We start from the raw sequence: 24646 nt of genomic DNA, 5'->3' as shown, positions 1-24646 counted from the left end.
TTTCCTGGGCGCTTGCAACGCCAAGCAACTTGATGTTCGAATTCTTTGATCTGCACCCCCCTGCCGCAGACCAAGTCACCACTGCCGTAATGTTCGAAGTTTCCATTGGAGGAAGCTCTGTGATAGGTGAGAAATTAAATTTGTGATCCTGGCTAGCTATTTCTTAATGCTCGAATCTTCCATCTGCTCCTCAATAAACGTCGTCGAGGCTGCACTCGCGGACCAAGGCCCGCTGTCCAAGTCGCTACCATTTCGCTCGATCGCCGCCTCCAAACAATAGGGGGATGACTTCCCCTCACTCGGCGCCGCGGACTCTATTTCAAGCGAATCCAGCCTGATAGGCTTCTGTGCCACATCCTTGGGCCACGATTGGGCGCTTGCTTGGTGGGACCTCGAAGGGTGCGAGCCGATGTTGGCCATTGCGAAACCATGCCGTTGTTGGTGCTGGTGAGACTTGTCACCGGCGGATGTGGCCCGGCCGCTCCATGTCCGTGAAGAAACGAGGACCAGGGCTTTGACGAAGAGCGGCCGTAGGGCTGGGAGGCTACTGCACATCACGGCGGCGTTGAGCTCGGCGCAGGACCAGTCTATGACGCCGACGTAGTCCCCTTTAGATTTGGCACCAGTTAGCATGCTAGTCTGATGTTGATTTGATGGAAACTCTCGTGAATTACGTACACGTAGGATCGAACGTATGAGCAAAATAGACCAGTTGTTTGAGTCGGATCATGCTGGCAACACATGCACTGGTTCGCCGGCGCGTCAGCTTCCGTTTCATTACAGGCGATATCGTGGACGACGAATACTCACAAGGATCCCAGGGCGAACATGCCGAACAAAGCGACCTTCTTTTTCTTATCTAGCTGGAGTCTCATAAGCTCCGGAACGGGGAGAATGATAAGGACAATATCTTCAAGAATGCTGCAGGCCGCGCCGCCTGAGCTGATAGCGGAGAGGTTGAGACATTGACTCGGAATAGCCCGGTTCCAGATGGACTGGATCGGAGTACACTGGAAAATGACGAGAAGTAGAAACATGAGACTGCGCGTGGTGAGGAAAATCAAGAAGATGTTGATCTTGAGGCGGAAGGTCTTCCCGGTGAAGACACGATAATAGAAGCAGGCAATGGAAATTTTGGCAAATCCTCTACACAAGAAATCGATTAGTTACTGTCTCTCCCCTTGCTTGACAGCGAGCCTTTGACGTACTGCACGAAGATGTAGAGCATCTGCAAGACGTAAATGATCTGCAAACTGTTGTGAGCAAAAAGCAACCGCAAGTGTAAAGTAAGTTGCACAATCTCATACCTGCAGGATCGTCTTGCTATTTGCAGGGTCGATATTCCAATAGTGGTGTCCGAACCCCAAGTCTCCATCTAGATAATTATTCAAGTAAGTATGTATACCTCTCGTTGATACAGCATGGGGAAGGAGCAGTATGTACTTGCGTAGCCGAGACCGGATATTACTATCAAAATTGCCTGCAAGCACCTTATCAGACTGGTTGTTCTCTTCTATATTCCAAACCAAGATCAAAAACTTACCATGGCCATCAAAGCCGCACCGTCGTCCCACCATAACCGACTGGCGACCTGTATGCGGGCAACACATCGAAGTAGCACAACCACGAGAGTCATGGTAGGAAGGGCAACGGAGAAGAACTTGGCAGGTCGTGATTGCTCTTCAATGGGGTAGTCCTTGCACAACTCTTGAGAGACGTTGACGGTGGCTTCATGTGATCTAGTCAGCGATAACCGCGTGAGACAGAGCTTCAGCGTCTAATTCTGACATACCAATTTGGTCGTTGAAGTCGCATGACTGCTGTACACACTGAGAACTGCGGGCCTGCAACGGGATGTCGGTGCAGACGCAGTCTGTAATCTTGTCAATGGGGCAGTGGGCGGAGTGGTATCCATCGAGTAAGCATCCTATCTGTGATTTAACAGGAGGGTTAGAACATGTTCTCTTGCAGTGATACCTGGGTGAACTCACTGCGCAATGTGGGACTCTCGCCATGAGGGCTGTCAGAGAAGACGAGTTCAAGCCGGATGTGGACGCTGCCTGTGCCACTGTGGCCACGAGCAGCAGAATGCCGACCCTCATGATTCGTTTCATCTTCGTGATGAAGGATAGGCACTGAAGCGTTTCACCCGGCGTGGTGGATAATCGGAGACCGCCCCTCTCTCTTTCTCACTCTCTAGAAAATCGCAAACCAAGGCCGGGCACGTCAACATCTTGTATCGGAGCCAGGGTCAGGGGTTCGAATCGGGAAAACACCAGACGAACGCGGGATGCCTTTGTCGAAGTCCCTAGGTTAGCGCCGTAGCGATCGAACCATGTACTCAGCACTAGTCACCGAGACACGAACGCCACAAAACGCCCGGCCGATGGGATGAGTGAACGAGCGTCTGAGAGATCTCAGTCTGGATGTGACAGGTCCCAAGAATCGACCCCTGATCAACACGGTCCATGTTAGGAGCATGGGATGGGTGATCTAGTCGGCTCGACGGCCAAGAGCTCCAAGTCCAAATGATCATCCAAGTATTTTGAGGATCAATCAAATAATTAGAGGAGCGTTACATAACCCAGGCGAGCTTTCAGGTCGCCAAGCGAACCTTAGTACTTGAAACAAGGGACTTTTGATAGTATCTCAAGAAAAAGTCAAATTGCTTGATGGTGATGACGATGATGGTCATGATCATGGCGAAGATTTTACAGCATGGTCCCGTGACGTGACAGCACTGCAATCCACTCAGTTCCGTTTGTCTCAGTTCCGTCAACCAGGCGACCAGTCATGTTATCGGAACGCGTTTCCGAGCCAAAGAAACTTGGGAATGTAGGTCGTTCTGGAAGGGGATGAACGAACTCCCCTGGAGAGGGCTACATCTACACCTTGGATTTTGAGTTCTCCACCGTCGACGCGCTAGCCTATTTCTACGTCTTGTATACCTAATAGAGCGCGTGCAAACTTTGGATAGCTGGCAAAGACGACACTTCTACCCAATAAGAGGCTTCAGCCACAACTCTAAACTTCCCCCTGGTAGAGGTGCGCACGAGTCACATAGCGCACTCACCCACAGCCCGCACGGCACTTATAGCGCAGGCACGGCGATCAATTGCTAAGGCTGTAGTTGGTCAATAATGATTAAGGCAGTCTGTTCTTGGTTGTAATGAGTTCCAGGCGCAGATGTCTGTTCCCTGTGATAATTATAAACTGTTGCGATCGTGGTGGGCGACTGCGACCGTGGGTAGGAAAGATTGGCCGTGGGCAACCACGACTACAACTGCCGTGAATGGCGCTGTCAAGTAGTACGCGATCATAGTGTCGGGAGGGTTCGTATGGGGAAGTGGTCCCAGCTCAAAACTTCCGTGTACTGCAGTTGCGGGCGATAGTTCGAGCGTTATCACAATAATCACATCCAGGGCCGTCACTAGCATGCAGCATAAGTAGTTAGGCAAGGTGTCAAGCAAGGCAGAGCTAAGCCCACTGGGGGCAAAATACCCTTGGCAGCTGGAAACACAGGCCTCAAAGGAGTCCGAGTTGACATGCTTGGTGAGACTTGGGTAAGACCTAACCAGGCGGCTGGTCCAACAAAGAAACATGAGCCAATTCGGGGGGCAAGACTTTAAGGAATTCAATTCGCAGAATTGCACGAAGCTAGAAAGTACCGAATATTTCTCCAACTTTAAATCCGATCAAGGCTAGAATGGCATTGGACATGCGCGATATATGATGAGGTTTATTCAGTTGTTGTTTCGAACAACTCTGCCGGCGAACGCTTGCACTCACCACCAACCACAGCCCAGCCATGGATTATAAATCTGCCACTTTTTACGATTTATGTAGTCCTACAACTACAGTTCTCTAAGAGCCAAGCTAACTCGTTTTGTCCCCATGTCCGATAACAAGAACGTAGGGTTCATCTACTTTACTCTTTCGGGGCTCTAGGCATCGGGCGTTCCTCTAGACGCAGACGCGTCGGACAGCTTTCCCGATTCATCACATTCGCAGCTCGAGCGGAGGCAAAGCCGCCCCCGCAACCGTATCCTTCGAAGTTTGCTCCTACCACGCTGCTGCAATGTCCCCCCTGACTTACGCGACCTTCTTTCGAGTCACAGAACATGTTCTCGGCCAATCTCTAATCGATCTTCTGCTCATATTCCTAGCAAGGGAGGCATGGCATCTTGCCTCGTGTGCTCTGCTAGACGAAAGCTTTTCACGTTCTTCTCGAACTCGATTGGTTGGGTCGTGAATGGGGCACCCGAGTAACTCACAGTCACACGATGGAATGGAAAATTCTATTATAGATGAAAGGCATCGCAAGGCAACGCGACTCTTCGTCGCGATCAGGCCACAGCGCATTTCGGTGAAGAGTGGTGGTGGGGCACTTGTATAAAGACAGACGACCCTGCGGCGCCAGATACGAATTCATATGACGATGAAAAGATTCTTCATATCGCTGACCGGCCTTGTAAGAGTAAAATGTGCTAGCATGTACCTGCAACTTGCATGTCGTGGTATTCGCCATCGGCAGTGATTGGAGGGTAGTATTTTTGCTATTGCGGTCCTCTTACTGAGCGCGCTACGCAGGAAAGAAAGAGTGGCAGTGAATAGTCAAGTATTTTCCAGGTCCATGGAACCCAAAGAACAAACCCCACATCAAGCACTACCATAGGTATATTTGAACGTTCTTACACCATGTGAGTATCCCTCCTCTGGAAGAAATCACTAATCGAAGCAAAATCCCGGATTTTCGACTTGATGTCGCGAAGCCGAATATTCGTGCGATCAGCACAGGCATTGAAGACAGTACGACGCTGGGAATTGCCCGGCATGAAGCTCATCAACGTACAAGAAGTACAAACCTCTAGTGGTGGTCTTGCTGGTCTAGAAAACCCTTGAACTTTAACACAGCCATGCCGACATTGTTCGGTGAAATGGAAACAGCAGTTTATACTTGCGCTCACTCTGTCATTCAAAGACTGTACAACAGATGGTTATGCTCCGAACTACAAATGCCAGGATTCGCGAGAAAAAAAACCCCAGAGCCCAACAAACACATGTAAGTATATCGTACTCATTCATACTCGCAGTAACATCCAGGAACAAACCAAGATTGAACGCCAAGCCCAATCTTTCACAAGATGATGTGCTGAACATCGTAATGCCTTTAAACATACTGATAGCTTCCTACTGTAATGGATCCAAAAACTTTGACCAGGGATATCATGGATGAGAGGATATGCAGGAAGTCTATCTGCAGGAGCGCGAGACAGCGAAAGGAATTGACCGAGTGTTCGTGCCCAAATGCTTCAGCTATATTTGCCTTTCATGTGCTCATTATGACTGGCCACAAGTACGCGCTATGAGCTACTTGAATACTACTAACGTATGATATGCACCTTCCCTTTTGAGAATCTCCAAGAATTCATTCATCCCCAGGCAGAAATGCCTAGGCAGTACAAAGGATTGCATAGCGTGAAGTGTCCACATCGTTCGGGCTCGTGATCAGGCAAGTAATCCCTGTTATCCCTTTCCAAGTAGCATTCTCAGACTCTCGATACTGTGCTGGGGAGGATCGTTTCCTGAGGCAGTAGCTGGTGCGCGCTCGAGATAATCGAACAGTCTTACGAAGACCAAGGTTAGTATTGCTTGAACCAGTGTTGTCCATGGTACTTCATAACATAGAGACGTTCTCTTCCTGAGTATTTGCCATTTCCCCGGGCGTTGGGTAGTTTTTTCGTCTTCATAGGAAGCATCATTTGCTCCCAGCAGCTAAAAGTTGAGGAGTGATTGCATAACGCCTAGAGTATTTTTGAAGCTCCTCGAAAATTGCGACACCTGCAAAGTTCCGTTATCCCATATCCAGGAAAGGAAGTTCGGCAATGAAAGTAATCCTTATACACAGAAGGGAGAGTCGCTATACTTTGGTACTAATAAATTCCAATAGCTCGTATATCTTAAGCTTCAATGAAAGAAATGATCATATTATTCGTTTGCCATTTCTTTTTTTTAAGGATTTAGGCCAATTCAAAGTACTTTACCTAAGCAGGAAAATTTAGATCTATTTGAATCTTTGGTGAAGTCGGTAGTTATTTCAATAACGGGATGACGTGATCGAGTCTCACATCCTTCGATCATCTTCGAAATCCCAACCCCACAGTTTACGCCCGAACCCGGACCCCGCTCGCGACTCGCGATTATTGATGATACGCGGATTTAACCTTCCAGTCCGCTTCCCTATTACTCAGCTGCTCAAACGCCTTCTGAGACTTTACAACTGCGTCCTACTCAACATCATATCAACCATAGCCATCTCGAAAGACGAATCATTTTATCAATCATCGGCAAAATGGCACGAATCCTCATCACGGGCTCTTCTGACGGCCTAGGTGCAGTCGCCGCCCGCACCCTCCTCAAAAACGGCCATCAAGTCGTCATTCACGCCCGCAACGCGCAGCGAGCTGAAGATGCGAAGACCGCCGTGCCAGGCGCCGAAACAGTTCTCATCGGCGATCTCTCCAAGATTGCAGAGATCAAGAAACTCGCCGAAGACGCCAACAAACTCGGAACATTCGACGTCGTCATCCACAATGCAGGTCTCTACCGCGGGCCGTATCGCAAGACCGATCTCGGACTGCCAAGCTTGACTGCAGTCAACGTCTTTGCGCCCTACATTCTCACGTCCTTGATACACAAGCCCAAGAGGATTGTGTACATCTCTTCCGGCCTGCACAAGAGCGGCGACACTAGCTTCACTGACCCTACGTGGCGCGAGCGCGGTGAGGGAGGCTGGAATGAGAATCAGGCGTATTGCGACTCGAAGCTGCACGTCACGACGTTGGCCAACGCCGTCGCTCGTCTGTGGCCGGATGTGAAGAGCAACTCGGTCGATCCTGGCTGGGTTCCCACCAAGATGGGAGGTTCTAACGCACCTGAAAAGGCAGAGGATGGAGTGGCAAGCTATGTTTTGCTGGCCGAGGGAACTGGTAGTGGAGATGTTACTGGAAAGTACTTCAAGCCTCCCGGACAGGAAGATACTCCAGTCTCTTTCACGAAGGAGGAGAAGAGACAAGACCAGTTGTTGAAATTGCTCGAGGAGGAGACTGGGGTCAAGATTCCCGTGGCCTAAATATGGCCAACAAACGCTGGCAGACTTGTCCTAGTCCATGGTTAATAATCCAATCTGATCGAGAACCTCGTGTTTGGCATGATCTGACTGATTGATACTATATTTGGAGAGCTCAAGGGTTTAATGATGGTACCGTAGTACTGCCGCGTGTGCTTCTCTGACCTGGGCTCAACGACTACTGATAATCGGTATTCTGCCGAAGACAGGTTAGCAATGGACGGCCACCTCCCGGCCGGTCGTCCGAGCCGCAAACGCGGCTCCGCGGCTATGTGACTCCAAATAGAACACCAACAGCTTCGCTAACGGGCATCGAACCTTGCTCGGATTGCAAAGAGCTTGGACAGGAAGGAAGACCGAAATCCCACAGCCCGGCAGCCAGCCCCACTCAACCCCGTATGTCGCTGCCGATCTCGGCGCCGATGGCGCGGGGTAACTCTGAGTGCTTCCAGAACAACTGGAGAGAGTAGCTTCTTACTAGTATGAGATCGGCCACGGAATCATGTCAATCTGCCTTTCTTCACGTAATACGAGAGCAGAAACACAAATTGTCGTGGTGCTTACGGCCCGGCGAAGGCAAACTGACGCCCGTTGTTGTGCGCATTAGTAGCGACCGTCCGGTCCATGAGCGAGTGGAGCTTGGGTACTTTGGGGCAGTTGCTAAGAGCTGATAAGCTAATTCCAAGCCAATGGCGGCTGGGGTTCGTCCATGGGGAAGGATCCAGTGCCTGTTAGTGCGTTGGGTCATTGAGGAGAATCATTTGTGTTCTGTGTGGCTAGCAGCGGCAGTTCGGGGATCGAGAGTGAAGGGTGTGTGGGTTTGATGTCCCCCCTAAGGATGTGCTGCACGCTTGCCATTGCCGTCTTGGCCTTTTTCGATGTGATGTCACGGTCACAACGAGACGCACAGTCTCTGATATCCCATCGTTTTGCTGCCCAGGGTTCGTCTCATTTGGGGTTGACGACGCTCGGTTGGGGAAGCTGTCACTCAGTAGGTGAATTTTGCGGCCAGACTTCGGCGTATTCAGGAGCTCGCGATAGGCTTTTGTCAGATATCTAGTATGCTGGTTTCAGGGTAAGAAGAAACGTTGTTGGCCAGTGACTTCCAGAAGATTGCCAATGAGTGAGGATACTTTCTGGCAGCTTAATTAGCGGGCTTTTTGGTTCCCAGCTGTGTATCTCCAATTCTAAACACCGTGCTATCCCCATGTATTGGCCAAACTCTCCAGCCCTCCCATGTGTCCCCCAACATGAAGGACGGCATCCACCCTCCCCGGACTGGCAACAGCCCTCGTCGGCCCTACATCATTCTAGGTGTATTTGACTCATGGATAACCCCGCTCCTGAGTTAGTGCTCACGGGGTTATGCCGTCGACAGGTCTCGTTCTTCGTATAAGACCGTCGCGGTGCCGTACGAATTCACGCCAGGTGTAGTAGTCCTGATCTTCAACTGTTCAGCCTGCCTTTGCGACTGGAATCAACAGCTCATCATGGACGATAAAACACACGTCGAGCCTGAGAGACCTCACATTGAGCACCATGGGGACCAAGAGCCATGGCACGGCATGTCCGTTGGCCGCTATCTGGGGACACGCTTCACCACCCTCAAACCGCCTATGCTGAGCGCGCCGAACCCGCTGAGGCTCGTCAAGATGATCAACAGAAGGCAATGGGCATTCTTCGCTGTCGCTTTCGCTGCCTGGGTATGCCTCCGTCTTTATCTATGTCAAGCTCACCACATTGCAACTTTGCTTACGCTTCTCAATAGACCTGGGATGCCTTCGACTTCTTCACCGTCTCCCTCACCATCACCGAACTTTCCGAGACATTCGACAAGTCCAAGACAGACATCACTTGGGGCATCACACTGGTGCTGATGTTCCGATCCGTCGGATCCATCCTCTTCGGTATTGCAGCAGATCGCTACGGCAGAAAATGGCCTTTCATTGTGAACAACCTCCTCTTCATCATCCTTGAGCTGGTAAGAAAAATTACTCGTCATCTCTTCTCTCTAACTGCGCTACTTTGATTGGCTTCAACCGGCAATTATGTGCCGAGCCTGGCCGGCGCCAGACAAGCTTTCCCCTCTCCCCTCTCCCGTCTTGGCTGCGCCGTTGGGGAATCCCTGCCCCCCCTCCGCAAACCCGTTCGTTTCCCCCAGGCTTTTCTCTCTTGATTGATGTTGTTCAGTCACCTGGATGCTAGTGCCATGCGTGGCAGTGGTGACATCAGCGTCCGCTCTTTGTTCCATACCATCTTTGTTGTTTTGGTGTTCCAAGCTAATAAGCCGATTTCCGCAGGGGACTGGCTTCTGCCAGACCTACGAGCAATTCCTAGCATGTCGCGCTCTCTTCGGAATCGCCATGGGCGGTCTGTACGGCAACGCGGCAGCGACTGCCCTTGAAGACCTTCCAGCAGAGACCCGCGGAATGATGTCCGGCGTCTTACAACAAGGTGTAAGTCTTAATTCCCGAAACCAAGCCAACAAATTATCAATCCCCGCCACCAACGCTCCCCAAATCCTTCAGTTAGTCGCGTCACAAGACTAACCTTTGATTCTGCCGATTAGTACGCTTTTGGATACCTGTTGGCCGCGGCCTTTGCCCGAGGGCTGGTCAACACGACCCCGCACGGCTGGCGCCCACTCTTCTGGTTCGGAGCCGGTCCGCCAGTCCTGTTCATCGCGTTCCGTCTGATGCTGCCCGAGACCGATACCTTCATCGAGCACAAGCGCATCCGCGAGGCGGCCGGCCGACGCGCTGAGGAGGCTGGGCACACGAGCGTCACCTCGACCTTCTTGAAGGAGGGTAAAGTGGCGCTTCGCAGACATTGGTTGCTGTTGACCTATCTAGTCCTCCTCATGGCCGGGTTCAACTTCATGTCGCACGGCAGTCAGGATCTTTATCCCACCATGTTGACGAACCAATTCAACTTCAACGCTGACATGGTCACCGTCACGCAGGTTGTCGCGAACCTGGGCGCTATGCTGGGGGGCACGACTGTTGGGTACTGCAGTCAGATTTTCGGTCGACGTTTCAGCATCATGGTTTGCTGCGTCGTGGGCGGTGCTTTGCTGTACCCTTACACTTTCGTCACGACCGAGGCAGTCATGGCTGCCGCCTTCTTCGAGCAGTTCTGCGTGCAGGGCGCGTGGGGCGTGATTCCCATCCACCTCATGGAACTCAGCCCCGGCGCGTTCCGCACCTTCGTGGTCGGCACGTCCTACCAGCTCGGTAATCTCGTCTCGTCAGCTAGCTCCACCATTGAGTCCCGCCTTGGCGAGAACTTCCCTCTCGCACCAAAGGGCACGACGAAGCGGTACGATTATGGCAAGGTTATCTGCATCTTCATGGGCTGCGTCTTTGCTTACGTGTTGCTGTTGACCTTTATCGGCCCCGAACATCTGCGACGGAGCTTTGATGTGGCGGATGATTCCGATATGAGAGAGGTTGCTGGGGATGAGATGATGGAGGATGAGCTTCACAATCGTGAGGGCCGAACCGGTCACCTTGCGCACAGTGATGAGGAGTTGGGGCATCAAGAGAAGTCGGCTACTCACCGGGAATAAGCTCAAACTTCAACATCAGACCACGCTGTAGCCCAAATTGTACTTGAGATTATCTAATGGTTCAATCCCGCACTAAATCAGAGCCATTGAACGCATACACCGAAGAGAACTTCTCATGTCATTAGGAACCCATTGTCTTGGTAAACTCCGTCTCGTACCTCACGCTCAGTGGGATTTTCTCGCCTGACAAGAGACAGCGATCTTCGAGTGCCAACTAGAACTATTTAAGTTTGTCGCAATCGGACCGGCTCGTCCAGATTCACTCTTGCTGCGGGTGTAGCGCGAATCTCCCGCCCGGGGGCTTTCCCGGCTTCAACTCCGGTAAAGTGGATCCTAGCCTGGCCATTTCGCCGAATTCACCTCGATGACATTTATGCTTATCCGCATTGGATAATCTACATGTACTCGCCGTATTGGTGCTCATCTTACTGGCCTACTCTGACAGCTCTCGGAAAAGGCCAAGAAATCGCGAGGCCGCTCAGCCGACTTCAATGCGATTGCTCCTTTTCCGGATGAGGGTTTGGCCGCTGCATCCGATCCGGTTCCTTCGGCCAAGATACCATTTCAAGGGCTGGGTTGCATGCGCACGTCGAACACGAGGTGATTGATAGAAGAATATGCAGGAACCTGCAGCTCGCAGGCGCCTGACAACGGATACTTATCAAGCCTGAGCTCACTTTCAGCCCTTCGCTATGACATGTTGTCAGTCATGGGTCTCTGCAGTTCATTTAACCCCCAGCTACACCACATGTCATGAGCCTAATCGCACTATGAAGTAGGAATGGTGCCATCTCGCGCAATCAGCGACCGAACAGCGCGTTTTCCGAGTCACGTAGTTGGTCGTTATCGAAGAGAGCGCAACACGAGATTTGCGAGATTTCGACTTGCAATTTGCCATCAAACGCACCTTGTTCTTCAGGGGTAGTGTCTTGGCAACATCCCTTGGGTAGCATCGAGCACTACAGAACGAGTTTACCCCTCAATTGATCTCACAGCACATCTCTCTTGTTTGCTGTTCAACGCGATGAAAGCTCATGATCGACGTTCGTAAAATACGCTTCGAAGGGCATGCTTATAGCTGCCTTTGGATACGAGATGCTACGCACTTTCGGGGGTCAATGTGTTTCTTAATGCCTATCATGAGATCTTCCTACAACCGGAACATTGTTTATTTCCGCCATGTTTAAAAAAGACGGTATGATTGTCAATGTCAGCGCTGCACCATCGTCCGATACCGCGTGCAACCCCGGCATATTAGCCATCCCAAGAAGGAAGCTCATTCCAACAACAATGGCGATATCGCCAGGAATCTCTCTGCCCATGGCCGTATCGGCAATGTAACGCTGCAACAAAGAGTCGCAGCCGGATTTCGGTTGAGGCGATGTGAATGTCACCAGAGCCGTCAATAAGTCGCGACTATAAGAGCTTCATCCCACCGGTGCGGCTTTTGCTATCCAAGAGACAGAGCTTCAAGCGGCGCAATATTTTGAGTGAACACTCATAATGCATCTGCTGAGTATTGCCAGCCTCCTTGCGCTTCCCGTTCTGGGGAGTGCACAGTCTTTCGCTACTCGTCAAGCTCCAGAGGGTGCAGATGAGACTAACAACGCTACTGTCCCTATTGCCAAGAGCTACATCATCGAGTATGCCTCGGTATGTCAATGCAATGTTGACTCGGGAACTCAGAAGCCTGGACTAATGCTCGAATTAGGGATCAGCCAAAGCCCGTCGCGACGTTGCCCTCGAGGCCGATATTAAGGTCGTCAAGAACTTTGAGAGCGACATCTTCTCCGGCGCCAGCATTGAGACCGACACCCACAACATTGACAGTCTCCAGAACCTAGCTGGTGTCGCTCGCGTCTGGCAAAACACCCGTGTCAGTTTGTCTCCTGTTGAGGGTCTCAAGTCGATCGAGGAGGCTGCTGCTGGTGACTACAGCCCGCACAACACCACAGGCGTGAGCAAGCTTCACGACAAGGGCATTTTTGGGCAGGGAGTCAAAGTCGGTGTTGTTGACTCTGGAACTTGGTACACGCACCCCGCCGTGAGTTACTTGCTCTTATCATCCGCTTCATTTTTTCGAGTGCTAAACATCACACAGCTGGGAGGTGGCTTCGGCCCGGGTTTCAAGGTCGCTGGTGGTTACGATCTCGTCGGCAACGGCAGTAAGTCTCAGAGTCAGGTGCGAGACGCGAGCATTCTGACAAACATGCGTAGTCTGGCCCTACGAAGACAAGACCCCAGATGATGATCCGTTGGACCAGCTTGGACATGGTATGAAGACGTTTGACCCTTCGTACCAGGGCCGAATCTGACCACCGCACAGGGACCCATGTTGCAGGAATTATTGCTGGAAAGAATGACTTGTAAGGTCACCAGGAAATTTCTTTGCAGAAGAGACTAATGATTCCCCTTTACAGCTGGAGTGGTGTTGCCCCCGAGGCGTCGCTTTACTCATACAAGGTCTTCGCTCAACTGGTGAGCTTGACATCTGTGCCCCTGCATACTCGCTGTTGTTTTCTGACTTGCGGCAGGATGCTACGGATGATGCCACTCTCATTGAGGCTTTCCTCCGAGCCTACTCCGACGGCGTAAGGATCCTTTAGACCTTGAGAAAAATCACGCAAGTACTGACATTGAGGCAGGTTGACATTATCACTGCCAGTATTGGTGGTCCAGGTGGCTGGTCTACAAACGCGTGGGCTGAGATCGCTTCTCGCTTGGTCGACGAAGGAGTCGTAGTCACGATTGCCAACGGCAACTCGGGTGCTGCCGGTGCTTTCTTCGGAAGCAGTGGTTCCTCTGGCAAGAATGTTCTCGCCGTGGCCTCTGTGGAGACCGAGAAGTATCCTGCCTCGCCATTCGAGTTGACATCGGTTCTCGACGGCAACACTGAGACCGTCAAGGTGCGGTCTTCGTTCGTGGATCTCATGCCATGATATCTAACATCAAACAGGCTGGATACTTGCCTTCAACTTACTATTTCTCATCCGATCTCGTTGATTGGCCGGTTGTTCCTCTGAACTTCGACATCACTGATCCTGCGGACGGCTGCGAACCGTACCCTAACGGCACGCGCAGCCTCAAGGGCGTTATTCCCTTGGTAAGAAGAGGGACTTGCACTTTCGCAACTAAGCAAGCAAACCTAGTTGCCCTTGGTGCCGAGTACATCTTGTTTTACAACAACGAAAACCCCATCATCACACCCGGAACCGATGACGATGTTGGTCTGATTGCCCTCATCACCGCCGCAGCTGGTAAGGCCATCATTGAGACGGTTCAAGCCGGCGGCAATGTTACCGCGGACTTTTCTCTCAACCCCGAGCAGGTTGTTGGCTTAGAATACCCCGCCGGTGGTCGACCAAACACTTTCACTTCTTGGGGTGCTTCAAACGACCTCGACATCAAGCCCGATATTGCTGCTCCTGGTGGTCAAGTCAGTCTTACCAGTCTTGAGCACCTCCCTGCTAGACATACTAACATTGTCTTAGATCTTTAGCACCTATCTTGATGATACCTATGCGCTGCTGTCCGGGACCTCGATGGCTACACCTTACGTAGCTGGCGTAGCTGCACTCTTTATCAGTGCCCACGGCGGCCGATCTGTACATGGTAAGTCCTCTCAATCGGTCTCAATGACTGGATTGTAACTGATCATTGTATTTTCCAGGCAAGGGCTTCGCCAAGACACTGCACCAAAGAATCATCGCCAGCGGAACCTCTCTCCCCTGGTCCGATGGAACCGCAACCGACTACGGCTTCTCGGCATCGGTTGCCCAAGTTGGAAACGGTCTCATCAACGCCTTCAAGATTGTCAACTACACCACCGACATCGCCTTTGAGAAAATCGCGCTCAATGACACCCATTACTTCAGTCGTTACCACGACGTGACCGTAACCAATAATGGTGCCAAGGATGTGAGCTACAAGCTCTCGTATGAAGCTGCCGCTGGGGTGGAAATCCTTGGCTGGTACCCATTCGTCGCACCCTGGGGTGGCGAGAAAAGACTCAAGAGCTTTACAGAGTTGACGCCCAAGAGTCTTCCTGTTGAGGTGTCTTTGCCAAGAGACTTCACTTTGAAGCCAGGCGAGAGCAAAACTGTCAGGTGAGATGCACATTGTAAAAGGATGTTCTATGTTGCAAAGAGCTAATGGTGTAAAGTGTCAACTTTCCCAACCCCGACGGCCTTGGCTGGAACTCGTCTGCTCTGCCTATTTACAGCGGAAAGGTCATAGTTTCTGGCAATAGCGGAGAACAACTTTCCGTGCCCTACCTAGGTGAGATTGTGCGGTGATGTCAACAATCCGATGACTTGACTAACTCCAATGAAGGCCTCGGTGCGAACCTGAAGGCAGAGATTAGCCCGATCTATCGTCCCTCGTACCCCTTCACCACACAAAGAGACTAGTGAGTCGATGTGTCCAGGTCTCGGGACAAGTACCAGCTAACCTTAGCAGTGTCTACTCTTTCAATCTCGACCCATCCGTCGCCGATTTCCCCATCATCTACTCAAAGCTCATTTGGGGCAGCAAAGAAGTCCGATGGGACGTAAGTTTTACTGCCAAATCCGGTTGAACGTGTGAATGGCGGCTGACTCGTACCAAGATTTACGAAGCTGGTTGGACCGATAGACAATGGCAATATCCGCCCGTCCCCGGTCAGAACGGCTACATTGGCCCAGCCACCAGCCACGTTGTAGCTGGCAGCGTGTCATACTTTGACCCCAGTCGTTATGACCCAGATGACACCTGGACCTACCCTCAGGTTGACCTGTACCGCAATGCTCAGACCCAGGCGTCGTACCATGAGTTCTGGTGGTTCGGAAAACTTGGCAACGGAAGCCAGATTGAGCTCGGAAACTACACGTAAGTCATGATGAACCCTTTTATCTTTGCCGAGGGTGGCTAACAAAATTTCCAAATAGCATGCGATTCGCCACACTGAAACCTTTCGGGAACCCTGCGGCTGCTGATAACTGGGATGTTTTCCAGACACCGCAGATTCAAGTCACTGGAAAATACGAGAGACGAGGATAGGCGAAGCTTGGTAAATGAGTTGTTTTGAGACGCTACATGCAGGCTGCTAGTGAGGATGGGTCCTATCTGAGATAAAAACGTCACCCTAGATATCCAGCTGTCAGAGACTCTCCAGAGAGCTCTCAAGATGGAGTCTTTCAAAACTCACAAATGCTGAAGTCATTCGGACCGCTTCTTGTAATCCTCATCGGTGACAGCCTCATGCCACTTCGTTTCTCCAATGCCAACAACAAAGTGCGTCATAATGCTTCCATCATCGGCGCCGTGCCAGTGAGTCGTGCCCGGAGGAGCCCAAACAGTATCTCCAGCGTTGATTCGCTTCGCCTCGCCGCCCTTGTCGCAGACCCATCCGCTACCGGCCAGCACTCTAATCATCTGTCCTCCAACGTGGGTGTGCCAATGCGTCCGAGCGCATGGGGTGAAGGTAACGTTTGCGATGACCGCGCTTTCGTCGCGGTTGATCAGTTCCATGTAGACATCGCCGGTGAAAGTAGCCGTTGGCTTTGCTACTGGCGTGGCCGAGGCCGGAATGACCTTGGACTCTGGCATGTTGGAGGTTGTTTGGTGGGATCTCGTTGCTTTAGGTTGATGCTGGAAGATTAAAGATGAGGAGGTTTCTGCTTCAGACTGGCGGTGGGTGCGGTAGTTATAATCACGCCATTAAGTCTCCGCTATGTCGATATTCCATGGCAAGTGGAACCGAGGGCATCATGCGAGGTCTTTGATCTGATGTTCAGTGCAGAACTCAATCTGAGCTGCACCGAAAATAAGATGAATGAAATAGCCTTATCTGCCTCTAGACGCAAGCAAATACCTCCATGAAGATAACTCAGCATCAAGGCAACCGGCATAGACACGGGCGCTCTTAGATGCGGCGGAGATCGGCCGAAGTGGGGTTGGCTGACAGCTCCCCCGCATCTTGAGTGATAACTCCGTGTGCTGGCAACTAACTCCGTCACGATGTACTGCTCCATGGTTCAAGTCATGCTTGAGCCGGGAGCCGAATATCCGGAAGTCGACCTCACTCACGACGATGTTCGAGCTGCCGAGTTACGTCGATGGCTGGTGGTGGTCTTGAACACCTCTATCAGATAAGTATGGGTCCATTATGATTCGCGACATGCTCAAAATCACTCGGATTACTCAGCGCGCCCAATCGTGTTATTGACTCCTCTAAGACGGAGTAGACATTCCGTGCTTCATTTTGGATGAACGGAAATCTGAAAGTCAGAGTTGGCCAGATACTGAATCCTTGACCGCAGAATAATTAAGTAGCCGCGGATCGTCAACTGTATGTACTAAACATACTCATGACTGCTCAAGCATATCCTTCCGGTTCATGTAGAAATTGTCGATAATCGTCTCTTCCACCACCGTCATGTCGATGCCTTCTGCCTTCTTGTTCAATCTACTCCGGCTCTGAATCAAATTCACCGCAACATCCTTCCACGTAATGCTTTTCCCGTGAAGACCGAGGTCACTCGCCCCCTCAACTTGACCGGTAAATGACACAGGTAGCAACTTTCCATTCTCCTTCCGAATGACGCCTCCAACGATGACAGTTTCCACGTCTCTCTCACTCGAATGCAGAACCACCGCTGCAATGGGATCTTCTTCAGCAGCAGGAAGCATGGCGGGGCTGTCGGTGCTGAAGACTACTAGGTCTGCCTTTGCTCCAACGCGGATCTGGCCAACCTCACCCTCCATGCCAATTGCCTTTGCGCCGCCAATTGTAGCGAGATTGAAGGCTTGCTCAGCTGACGGACCGACATGCCGGCTCCACTTGCCCTGTCTCCGAAGATTCTCTTGTCGTTCGAGTCGGGCATACTGCAAGCCAAGTCGCATCTGATTGGGCATGAAGCTGCTGCCACAACTGTGGCAGTCAACCCCGAGGCTGGAGTTTGCTTCAAACTCTGGGTGAAGGGCGACTGGCGGGCATCCCATCTGAAGCTCTGTGTTGGGAGTTGCAGAGATGTAGACGTTGTGCTTCTTGACAAGCTCTGCGTCGCCATCCTTTGGGAAGTTGGCGTGAGAGATGAGTATATCTGAGCCAAGCAGGTTGTGGTTGTTCAGGATCTGGAGAGCAGAAGGACCATTGCCGAAAGCTAGACCGGCAGCACCGTGTGATGTTATAACCTTAGCCTTTGCAGCGCGAAGCTCCGAGTAAAGGAACTTCATTTGGTCGGGCGACTGATACAAGTTGTCCACTGCGAAACCAATTTGCACTCGCCCGTCTCCGTACGGGCCCTTTGTCACTAGCGATTTCCATTCTTCGAGAACATGTGAAGATGTATAGTCATCTGCTGTAGAGAACGGGCTCCAGCTGGTCGTTCTAGGAACGCAGTAGCAGTAGACAGAACGAAGCCCGGAGGCTATAAGCGCCTGAATCAACGTAGGGGCTGGTTTTTCATCGTCAACTACTGGCTATAATTATATTGAGCAAGGGTCTTACGGAATTCTGGGCCAACATTCAGACTGGAGTGGTCCACAATGGTCGTGGTCCCGCCATCGATAGCTTCAAGTGCGCCACCAAGTTCACCCCAAAATGCGTCTTCGGTAGAGAATAATGACCCAATGAAGTTTCCTCGTGGCAAGTACTCAAGTACAGTGTGGTCGACATGGCGACCTTTCAGCGCGGTTTGCCATACATGATGATGTGTGCTTATAAAGCCTGGAGACACGATCTTGCCCTCGCAGTCAAAGACTTTGACATCCTCGCCGGCTGTCCTGACATTTGGGCTGATTTGTGAAATCGTGTCTCCCTCGATGAATATATCCGACCGCTGAGGTTTTACTCTGCCATCCTCTCCATGGATAAGAAGCACGCCATTCTTCAACAAAATCTTGGTTGGCGAGACGGTCATGGTTTTGTTTTTTTGATAGGAAGGTATGCAGCGAAGCGAAGGTAGCCGCCGTATCGTGATGTCTGAGTCACTCTGTGGTTACTTATGGCCTTTCCCAACGGCCGTATCCGGAGGGTAATTAGAGGCACGACGGAGAGTTTCTTAAGTCCATTATTGTCGCGCTAAGACGAGAAACCCCGCCAAATAGGAGGACGCGCTCATTTCTATACTTCGCGCTCTTCATCTAGAAACATAAACGCGAAGAGCGAAGAACTTTACGGCCTGTGAAGGAAGATGTACAACTTGGTCCCGGACATTTCGGAGGTCGGATGTCGATATGGAGATAGGCCTAATGTCCGAAGGGCATGAGAGCTAGACGCCACCCAATGATAGGGTAACGTACCTTATTTAACTTCTCATCGCTTCCTAGATGTTGCCTCGTGCCACGCCGGATCAATTCATTCCTCTACAGGTTTAAATATGTGAGCATTCCACAGACAGCTGCCGTGGGGTGTAGAACCTAGCAATGCACGTGTCAAGTTCTCAACTTCTACTATTGATTCGTGGACAGCGAGGATCAGCGAAGTCTAGTATTGGATGAGTATAAAGGACACAACAAGGGAAAGATAATAAAGGACTGAACTCCACGTTCTAAATTAAGAAAAGGAAGATTTCAGTCCTGGAACCTAGCTTCAGATACAACAGCTGTGTCTTTGATTCTGCCACGCCAAAGATGTCGCCTGTCCCCTAACACGTGCTTCCTTTCATTCTGCCAATATTGTAGGTATAAGGATCTTGATACTCTGTTAAGAGGTAATAGCTCCAAACAAACTAGAGAAAGCTCATAATTCGAACCAATTCTAGCAAAATTCAAAGAACTTAGAAGTCAATGCGTCAAATAGCCCCCTCCTCAACACGCATGCTATGTTAACGACAAGTCGGGCTGCTCATGGATGTGGACTCCTTTCCAAGTTTAGACCGACGGCATTTGCTTTTACGAGCTGAGCTTTCCAGCAATGCCTCCATCTACTACGTAGCCAAGGGAGTACTAAGAGTACTAACAGCTTCATCCAAGTCTATCAAGACGCTTTGAGTGCCCGCCTCAGAACGCGGTTCTCTATTGGAACCGTAGAATGTGTTGACCTAGTAAACGGTGATTTCGGCAGAGGTAGAAATAAGCACTCCAGCCATACATCAATCAAGTGAGCTGTTTTGGGCACTTGAATAACATTCCATGACAACACCTCAGCAGGATGCATCGCCGCGTGTTAATCAGGGACAAACCGGCAGGCAACCTGAAGTCTCGGTAAATATCTGCCTAAATATTTTCCACTGGATTGTCCTCTGGCTTTAGTTGAGCTATAGAGATTTCCCTGTGCGTCACTGCCCAAGGACCCATGAGTCCTTGGTATGTTAAGTTGATAATGTGCAATTTCCAACAACGGAAAACAACGAGCGCGCAGAAATCTCTCGAGATAAGCTCCTAGCGTCATGTTCAAATATTCTCAGGACGTTTGGGGATGGGGCTAATGGGAGGAGGGGCGCCCCCCTCAGGCATTAACGGAACTTTTGTTGGGGCTAGACGTCAGCTTGAACGTACATGTAAGCTTAGTAGCTCGTGATAGGATGACTCAGACTCTTTGAACGCAGAAGGAATCCACTCCCAGCCGTGGACCGTGTAGACATAAGGGTATGGGTCGGCTCAGTCATTGCACAAAAAGTCGATTTCAGACTTTAAGCAGTACCTTGAGTAGTCCCCTTTATTACCAATTGTTTCGAACAGTCATATTTGTTGCGACACCACGAGCACACTTTAACAACCACCATGCTCACTGACGACCTGAAAGGCGCCTATCGCTCCGAACGGCTTATCTTCAGGGCCGTGGAAAACAACGACGAGGACAAGAAGTTCCTCCATACTCAAATCGAGAATGACCCAGTGACCGTCGCTCTCTCAAACCCGATGGCGCTGATGCCGAGGACCAGCAAGCACAGCGAGTGGATGGTTGAGCAAATGGCCAAATCTGTTCTCTCTGTCATGGTCTGCCTTCCAGCAGATACTTCTGGCGACGGCGACGAGGAAGTTGACGAAGCGAAGACGGCTGCGCCAAAGCCCATAGGATACCTAGCGATCGGCTGGGGTGGGATTCCTCCGGCAAGGGCCCATCACCGCTCAGTCGGCCTCGGGATCGCAATAGCACCACAGTATCAAGGAAAGGGCTACGGAACCGAGGTTATCAACTGGGCTCTCGACTGGGCCTTCCGGTATGGAAACTACCATCGGGTTCACCTTGGCACTGTCTCCTACAATGAGCGAGCGCAGCACTTATACAAGAAGCTTGGTTTCGTGGAAGAAGGCCGCAGCCGTGAGTCTTATTGGTTTGATAGGCAATGGTATGATATGATTAGCTATGGAATCCTGGAAGGTGAATGGGAGGCTATGAGGGGCATCAAGTCTGGGTAAGCAATTTGCATTTGGACCTAGGGACAAAAGCTCTTTCATCGAAAAAGATAGTAGCTCACTTAATGTCTGCCCTCGACACTGCTGCGCTTCCGGCACCTCAAGCAGTAGCTTTATCTCGTTATCAGCGCTGATTGAGAAGACAGCTAATTGAAGGGATGGTCCTGGAACCAGTGCGCCTCTGCTGTGTGCCAAGCCTTGTATCTAGGGTAACTTGATTGAAGAATTGTAATGGGACCGGTATACTTGAGCTCACCTTCCTGATGAGGTATCCTCTGTAGCGAGTAATCTGAAATGTGGCTGTGATGTTCAAGGATCCTGATAACCACTTCTGAGAAGCTCAAGATTTCAGCTAAAAACACCGTTGTACAGGTACCAATGACTAAACAAATAATGAAACGATAGGAGATAACGAAAGCCAACAGCAAAGCTAACAACAACAAATCCGTAGTCCCGCCAATTTGTTGTGGGATTTCAGTTTCTAGGGCTCAACAACACTCGCTTCGGATATGTTTACCGTGCCTACTCCCAGGCGTCGTCATGGTATGGTTGCCTCCGTCTCTCAACCCATAGAGCAGCCTTCTTTTTCTCTTGGTCATCAGGGGAAAACTGGAACAACACATGTCCAAGTGCAGTTTCAAACAGTTGTCGGTCGTTCCCACGTAACCGGTTGTAGATGACTTCTTCCCATTTATCATCTGACGCCAATTCCGGTATGATGGCTTTCACGGTGTCCTTGATTCTATTCCATTGCACTCGATAACCTTCAACAGCGGCGGGCGTGTTTTTCCATGTTCGTTGAGGATGAATAAGATAAGCCTTGATATGGTCGTCCGCAATCTCGTCTCTGTTGAGCCTAGCCTGCATTGGCTTGCCTTTGACAGCGATTCCACTTTTGAGGCCATCAATGACAGTACGTTCGAAAACCTCAGCATTGGTTTCGCCTGGGTTTCTCCATTCTTTCTCGGGCGCAAATGAGATACTCTCCCAATAGTGAGTTGCATACACCCCTTTTCTGCTGATGATCCACAGTGAACTGCACCCACAAAGACCGTTCGTTCCGAGGCTAAAAGAATTCCTTCCAAATCTTCGGAAAATTGCTGTGTTGGCGTCGGTTCCTGGGCTGACTTCCCAAACAATTGGTTTCGTAATTTCCGTGCGTTCTCTCATCCACACATCCATGTCTGTGTCATCACCAGGGACTTCCAATTTGACTCTTTTAGCCAAGGAGACATTGTATCCTTGAGCATAAAGTCTGTCAATGGGCTCATGGAAGTTTTGAATCATGGAGAATGGATTGCAGGTATCTTGGATATCCTGATCATCATCGCGCTTTGGGTATTGGGTGAAAGGCTCGACATCTCGCCGGACAGGAGTAGACCGTGGCCAGTCTAAGGACGACAGTCCCATGGAATGAGAATCTAGAACCCCAGGTTAGTCTCAATTGCAAAGCATCTAGCATTATGAGAGGGGTGCTTTACGGATCACGTACCAAGTGACCACGCCGATGGGAAAGCGCTTACTGCTACTAAGAGCAGCAACAGGCCGAAGAGCGGGACAGAGACATTCGGAGACATTTTAAAGTGAGCAAGCCACCTTGAAACAATCATAATTTAGTAATTGTGTTCGTTTGGGTGGAGATTTGGGTGCTTCTGAAACCGTGACGTGCAAAGAATTCAAAAAGGGTTATGAGTTGCACGCAAATTGCGGCTACTGATAATTCGATGTTGATATGTTGAAAGAGAGCTTCTTGTCATAGAAACTCAGACTTTACAAGCAGAATTTGCATGGCACTTTATATCTTGAGCGACATCTTAGGTCGCATCCATCTGTTACGGCGACTGAGTATTGAAATGGGGTAGTATGTATCTAGTGAAGCCTCACGTGGCCATCTTTGCGACCGACACTATCATTGTCTGTGGGGGCTTGTTGGACAGACATTCTATCTCGTTCTTTGTGGTTCATCAAGGGGTAGATACTTCGGGGGCTGTATCTGTATTAAGCAGATTATACATATCCATGTATTCCAACTCTTTGGCTGTGTCGGCCGGCGTATTGTCCCAGTACTTGACGCTGGGATCTGCCCCTGCACTCAGCAGAAGCTGAGCAATGTCAAGTCGATTTGTACCAGCGGCAACATGTAGAGGGGATCCTTGCCAGATCTTGTAGCCTATTTTGATGTCGCGGACATAGTTGAGTTGAGCCCCTTTGTCGATGAGATATTTGACCATATCCATTCTTGTATCTGTGTGATCAGAATCTATGGCAGACTGGAGTATGTCTGCTGGCAATACAGCACCGTGTTCAAGGAGGAGCTGACAGGAATTCAGCGATGGCTCGGCCACAGCCGAGTGAAGCGCTGTCCATCCCCTCGAGTCTTTGACATTGGGGTCTGCTCCGTGTTGTAACAGCACCTCCATCCACTCAATGTGTCCGGTGGATAGCCTGTTTGAGAAGATCAGTGTCACGTTTCTCAAAACCTGGTACTATGGGAGGTACAAACGTCAGCAAGGTCACGCCCGGCTCCACTGTGTTGATGTCATACCCTCTCTTGAGGATTTCTTCCAACATCGTTTTGCTGTGGCGTTTAGATACAGCAAGGACAACTGAATCGGTAATCCTAGCTCCGTTGTCGAATAAGAAGGCCACAACATGTGCGTGATTGTTCCAGGCTGCCTCATTAACTGCGTGCCTCATCAAAGTGTCAGGATACACATAACGTTTCTGCTGTGCCTTGAGGTCGCTGTGATCCTCCATAATGCTTTGAGCTAGTGGTAAGTCGCCGTTTCCGCATGCTTCGACGAAGCTCTGTTTGGGGGCGCCGCTCATCTCCGTCTATGAGCGGCGAACTGCCTTTGGGTCGTGTCGGGGGAAAATGAAAGATTGGGATGTGGTCTGTTGTTTGGGTACAGAGCTGGTGTTGGAACATGAAGTGAGGGCACCAACCACGTATTTGTACCCCAAACAAGCCGCCCGCACGTTGGCTGCGGTTCAGGCAATGGGGGCCATGCTTGGTCCTTCCCGGTTTAGTTGGGCCCCCAAAGCTGGGCAATCTAACTCTCCGTTCGAATTGGCTACCTGTAGAGACACATACTTAAGGTTGGTAGATAGGTCGAGCCCCTGAGCCACTGTTGGCAAGCAGTCAAATAAAACCAAGTGACATGAATACATACCAAGTGTCAGACTGCCCCAGGACATTCGTTACGGTACTTGTTTCGCCTCAAGAGACATGACTCATGCTTAACCAGAAGTATGAATAAGGCTAGCAAGGGTAACCTTATACAAGGGGGTCATACACTCATTATATAGATATGGGGTTTCTTCCCATAGCCATTCGTTCGTCATACTCATCAATATACACAGAATGACCCCTGCCTGTCTAACTGCTGCTCGATAGTTATGAGCCCAGTAGACTCACGCAGCCTCTCTGGTCTCTGAATAGCTCCAGAACTGCCACTACACCCCTGAACTATTGTCACAGTAGCCAGGCGGGATTTCAGTTATTCCACGAGTATCAAAACATCAACAGTGCCATTATTGATCATGGCATCCCGTCATTCTTCCATTCGCCTTCAGGGGCAAGGAGATTGGTCAAATTGGTACACCTT

The 24646-nt window shown here is 50.6% G+C and overlaps 9 protein-coding genes across 9 annotated transcripts; 4 read left to right on the top strand and 5 right to left on the bottom strand.

Moving 5' to 3' along the window:
- Window positions 1-156: 156 nt before the first annotated feature.
- Window positions 157-2102, bottom strand: CABS01_05790 (uncharacterized protein; the record flags this gene model as incomplete). The annotated part of the gene is made up of 9 exons (XM_060539158.1): window positions 157-608; window positions 679-746; window positions 811-1146; window positions 1209-1246; window positions 1308-1375; window positions 1444-1480; window positions 1544-1728; window positions 1793-1931; window positions 1992-2102. 9 exons carry the CDS (start codon window positions 2100-2102, stop codon window positions 157-159), a joined length of 1434 nt encoding a protein of 477 aa, XP_060404553.1.
- A 4250-nt stretch (window positions 2103-6352) lies between these two features.
- Window positions 6353-7132, top strand: CABS01_05789 (short chain dehydrogenase; the record flags this gene model as incomplete). The annotated part of the gene is made up of 1 exon (XM_060539157.1): window positions 6353-7132. The coding sequence occupies one exon, from the start codon at window positions 6353-6355 to the stop codon at window positions 7130-7132; it is 780 nt and encodes a 259-aa protein (XP_060404552.1).
- A 1487-nt stretch (window positions 7133-8619) lies between these two features.
- CABS01_05788 (H+ symporter family protein) lies at window positions 8620-10697 on the top strand (the record flags this gene model as incomplete). Its single annotated transcript, XM_060539156.1, has 4 exons — window positions 8620-8832; window positions 8898-9110; window positions 9430-9585; window positions 9699-10697. 4 exons carry the CDS (start codon window positions 8620-8622, stop codon window positions 10695-10697), a joined length of 1581 nt encoding a protein of 526 aa, XP_060404551.1.
- Window positions 10698-12200: 1503 nt separating this feature from the next.
- CABS01_05787 (subtilase) lies at window positions 12201-15734 on the top strand (the record flags this gene model as incomplete). The annotated part of the gene is made up of 16 exons (XM_060539155.1): window positions 12201-12350; window positions 12409-12741; window positions 12799-12862; window positions 12915-12971; window positions 13024-13063; window positions 13118-13175; window positions 13232-13288; window positions 13343-13603; window positions 13654-14133; window positions 14189-14309; window positions 14368-14803; window positions 14860-14975; window positions 15030-15105; window positions 15156-15246; window positions 15304-15563; window positions 15623-15734. The coding sequence occupies 16 exons, from the start codon at window positions 12201-12203 to the stop codon at window positions 15732-15734; spliced, it is 2712 nt and encodes a 903-aa protein (XP_060404550.1).
- A 159-nt stretch (window positions 15735-15893) lies between these two features.
- Window positions 15894-16283, bottom strand: CABS01_05786 (cupin domain-containing protein; the record flags this gene model as incomplete). Its single annotated transcript, XM_060539154.1, has 1 exon — window positions 15894-16283. One exon carries the CDS (start codon window positions 16281-16283, stop codon window positions 15894-15896), a length of 390 nt encoding a protein of 129 aa, XP_060404549.1.
- Window positions 16284-17042: 759 nt separating this feature from the next.
- On the bottom strand, window positions 17043-18598 carry CABS01_05785 (amidohydrolase; the record flags this gene model as incomplete). The annotated part of the gene is made up of 2 exons (XM_060539153.1): window positions 17043-18133; window positions 18187-18598. The coding sequence occupies 2 exons, from the start codon at window positions 18596-18598 to the stop codon at window positions 17043-17045; spliced, it is 1503 nt and encodes a 500-aa protein (XP_060404548.1).
- A 1804-nt stretch (window positions 18599-20402) lies between these two features.
- On the top strand, window positions 20403-21041 carry CABS01_05784 (uncharacterized protein; the record flags this gene model as incomplete). Its single annotated transcript, XM_060539152.1, has 1 exon — window positions 20403-21041. The coding sequence occupies one exon, from the start codon at window positions 20403-20405 to the stop codon at window positions 21039-21041; it is 639 nt and encodes a 212-aa protein (XP_060404547.1).
- Window positions 21042-21560: 519 nt separating this feature from the next.
- On the bottom strand, window positions 21561-22615 carry CABS01_05783 (uncharacterized protein; the record flags this gene model as incomplete). The annotated part of the gene is made up of 2 exons (XM_060539151.1): window positions 21561-22459; window positions 22531-22615. 2 exons carry the CDS (start codon window positions 22613-22615, stop codon window positions 21561-21563), a joined length of 984 nt encoding a protein of 327 aa, XP_060404546.1.
- Window positions 22616-23002: 387 nt separating this feature from the next.
- On the bottom strand, window positions 23003-23867 carry CABS01_05782 (uncharacterized protein; the record flags this gene model as incomplete). The annotated part of the gene is made up of 2 exons (XM_060539150.1): window positions 23003-23483; window positions 23542-23867. The coding sequence occupies 2 exons, from the start codon at window positions 23865-23867 to the stop codon at window positions 23003-23005; spliced, it is 807 nt and encodes a 268-aa protein (XP_060404545.1).
- Between the last annotated feature and the right edge of the window lie 779 nt (window positions 23868-24646).

This window comes from Colletotrichum abscissum (assembly GCF_030869225.1).
Source record: "Colletotrichum abscissum strain IMI 504890 chromosome Unknown Scaffold_12.1, whole genome shotgun sequence".
Taxonomy (NCBI): Eukaryota; Fungi; Ascomycota; class Sordariomycetes; order Glomerellales; family Glomerellaceae; genus Colletotrichum; species Colletotrichum abscissum.
The sequence above is the reverse complement of the archived record's forward strand: the minus strand, read 5'-3'. Positions and strand labels throughout refer to the sequence as shown.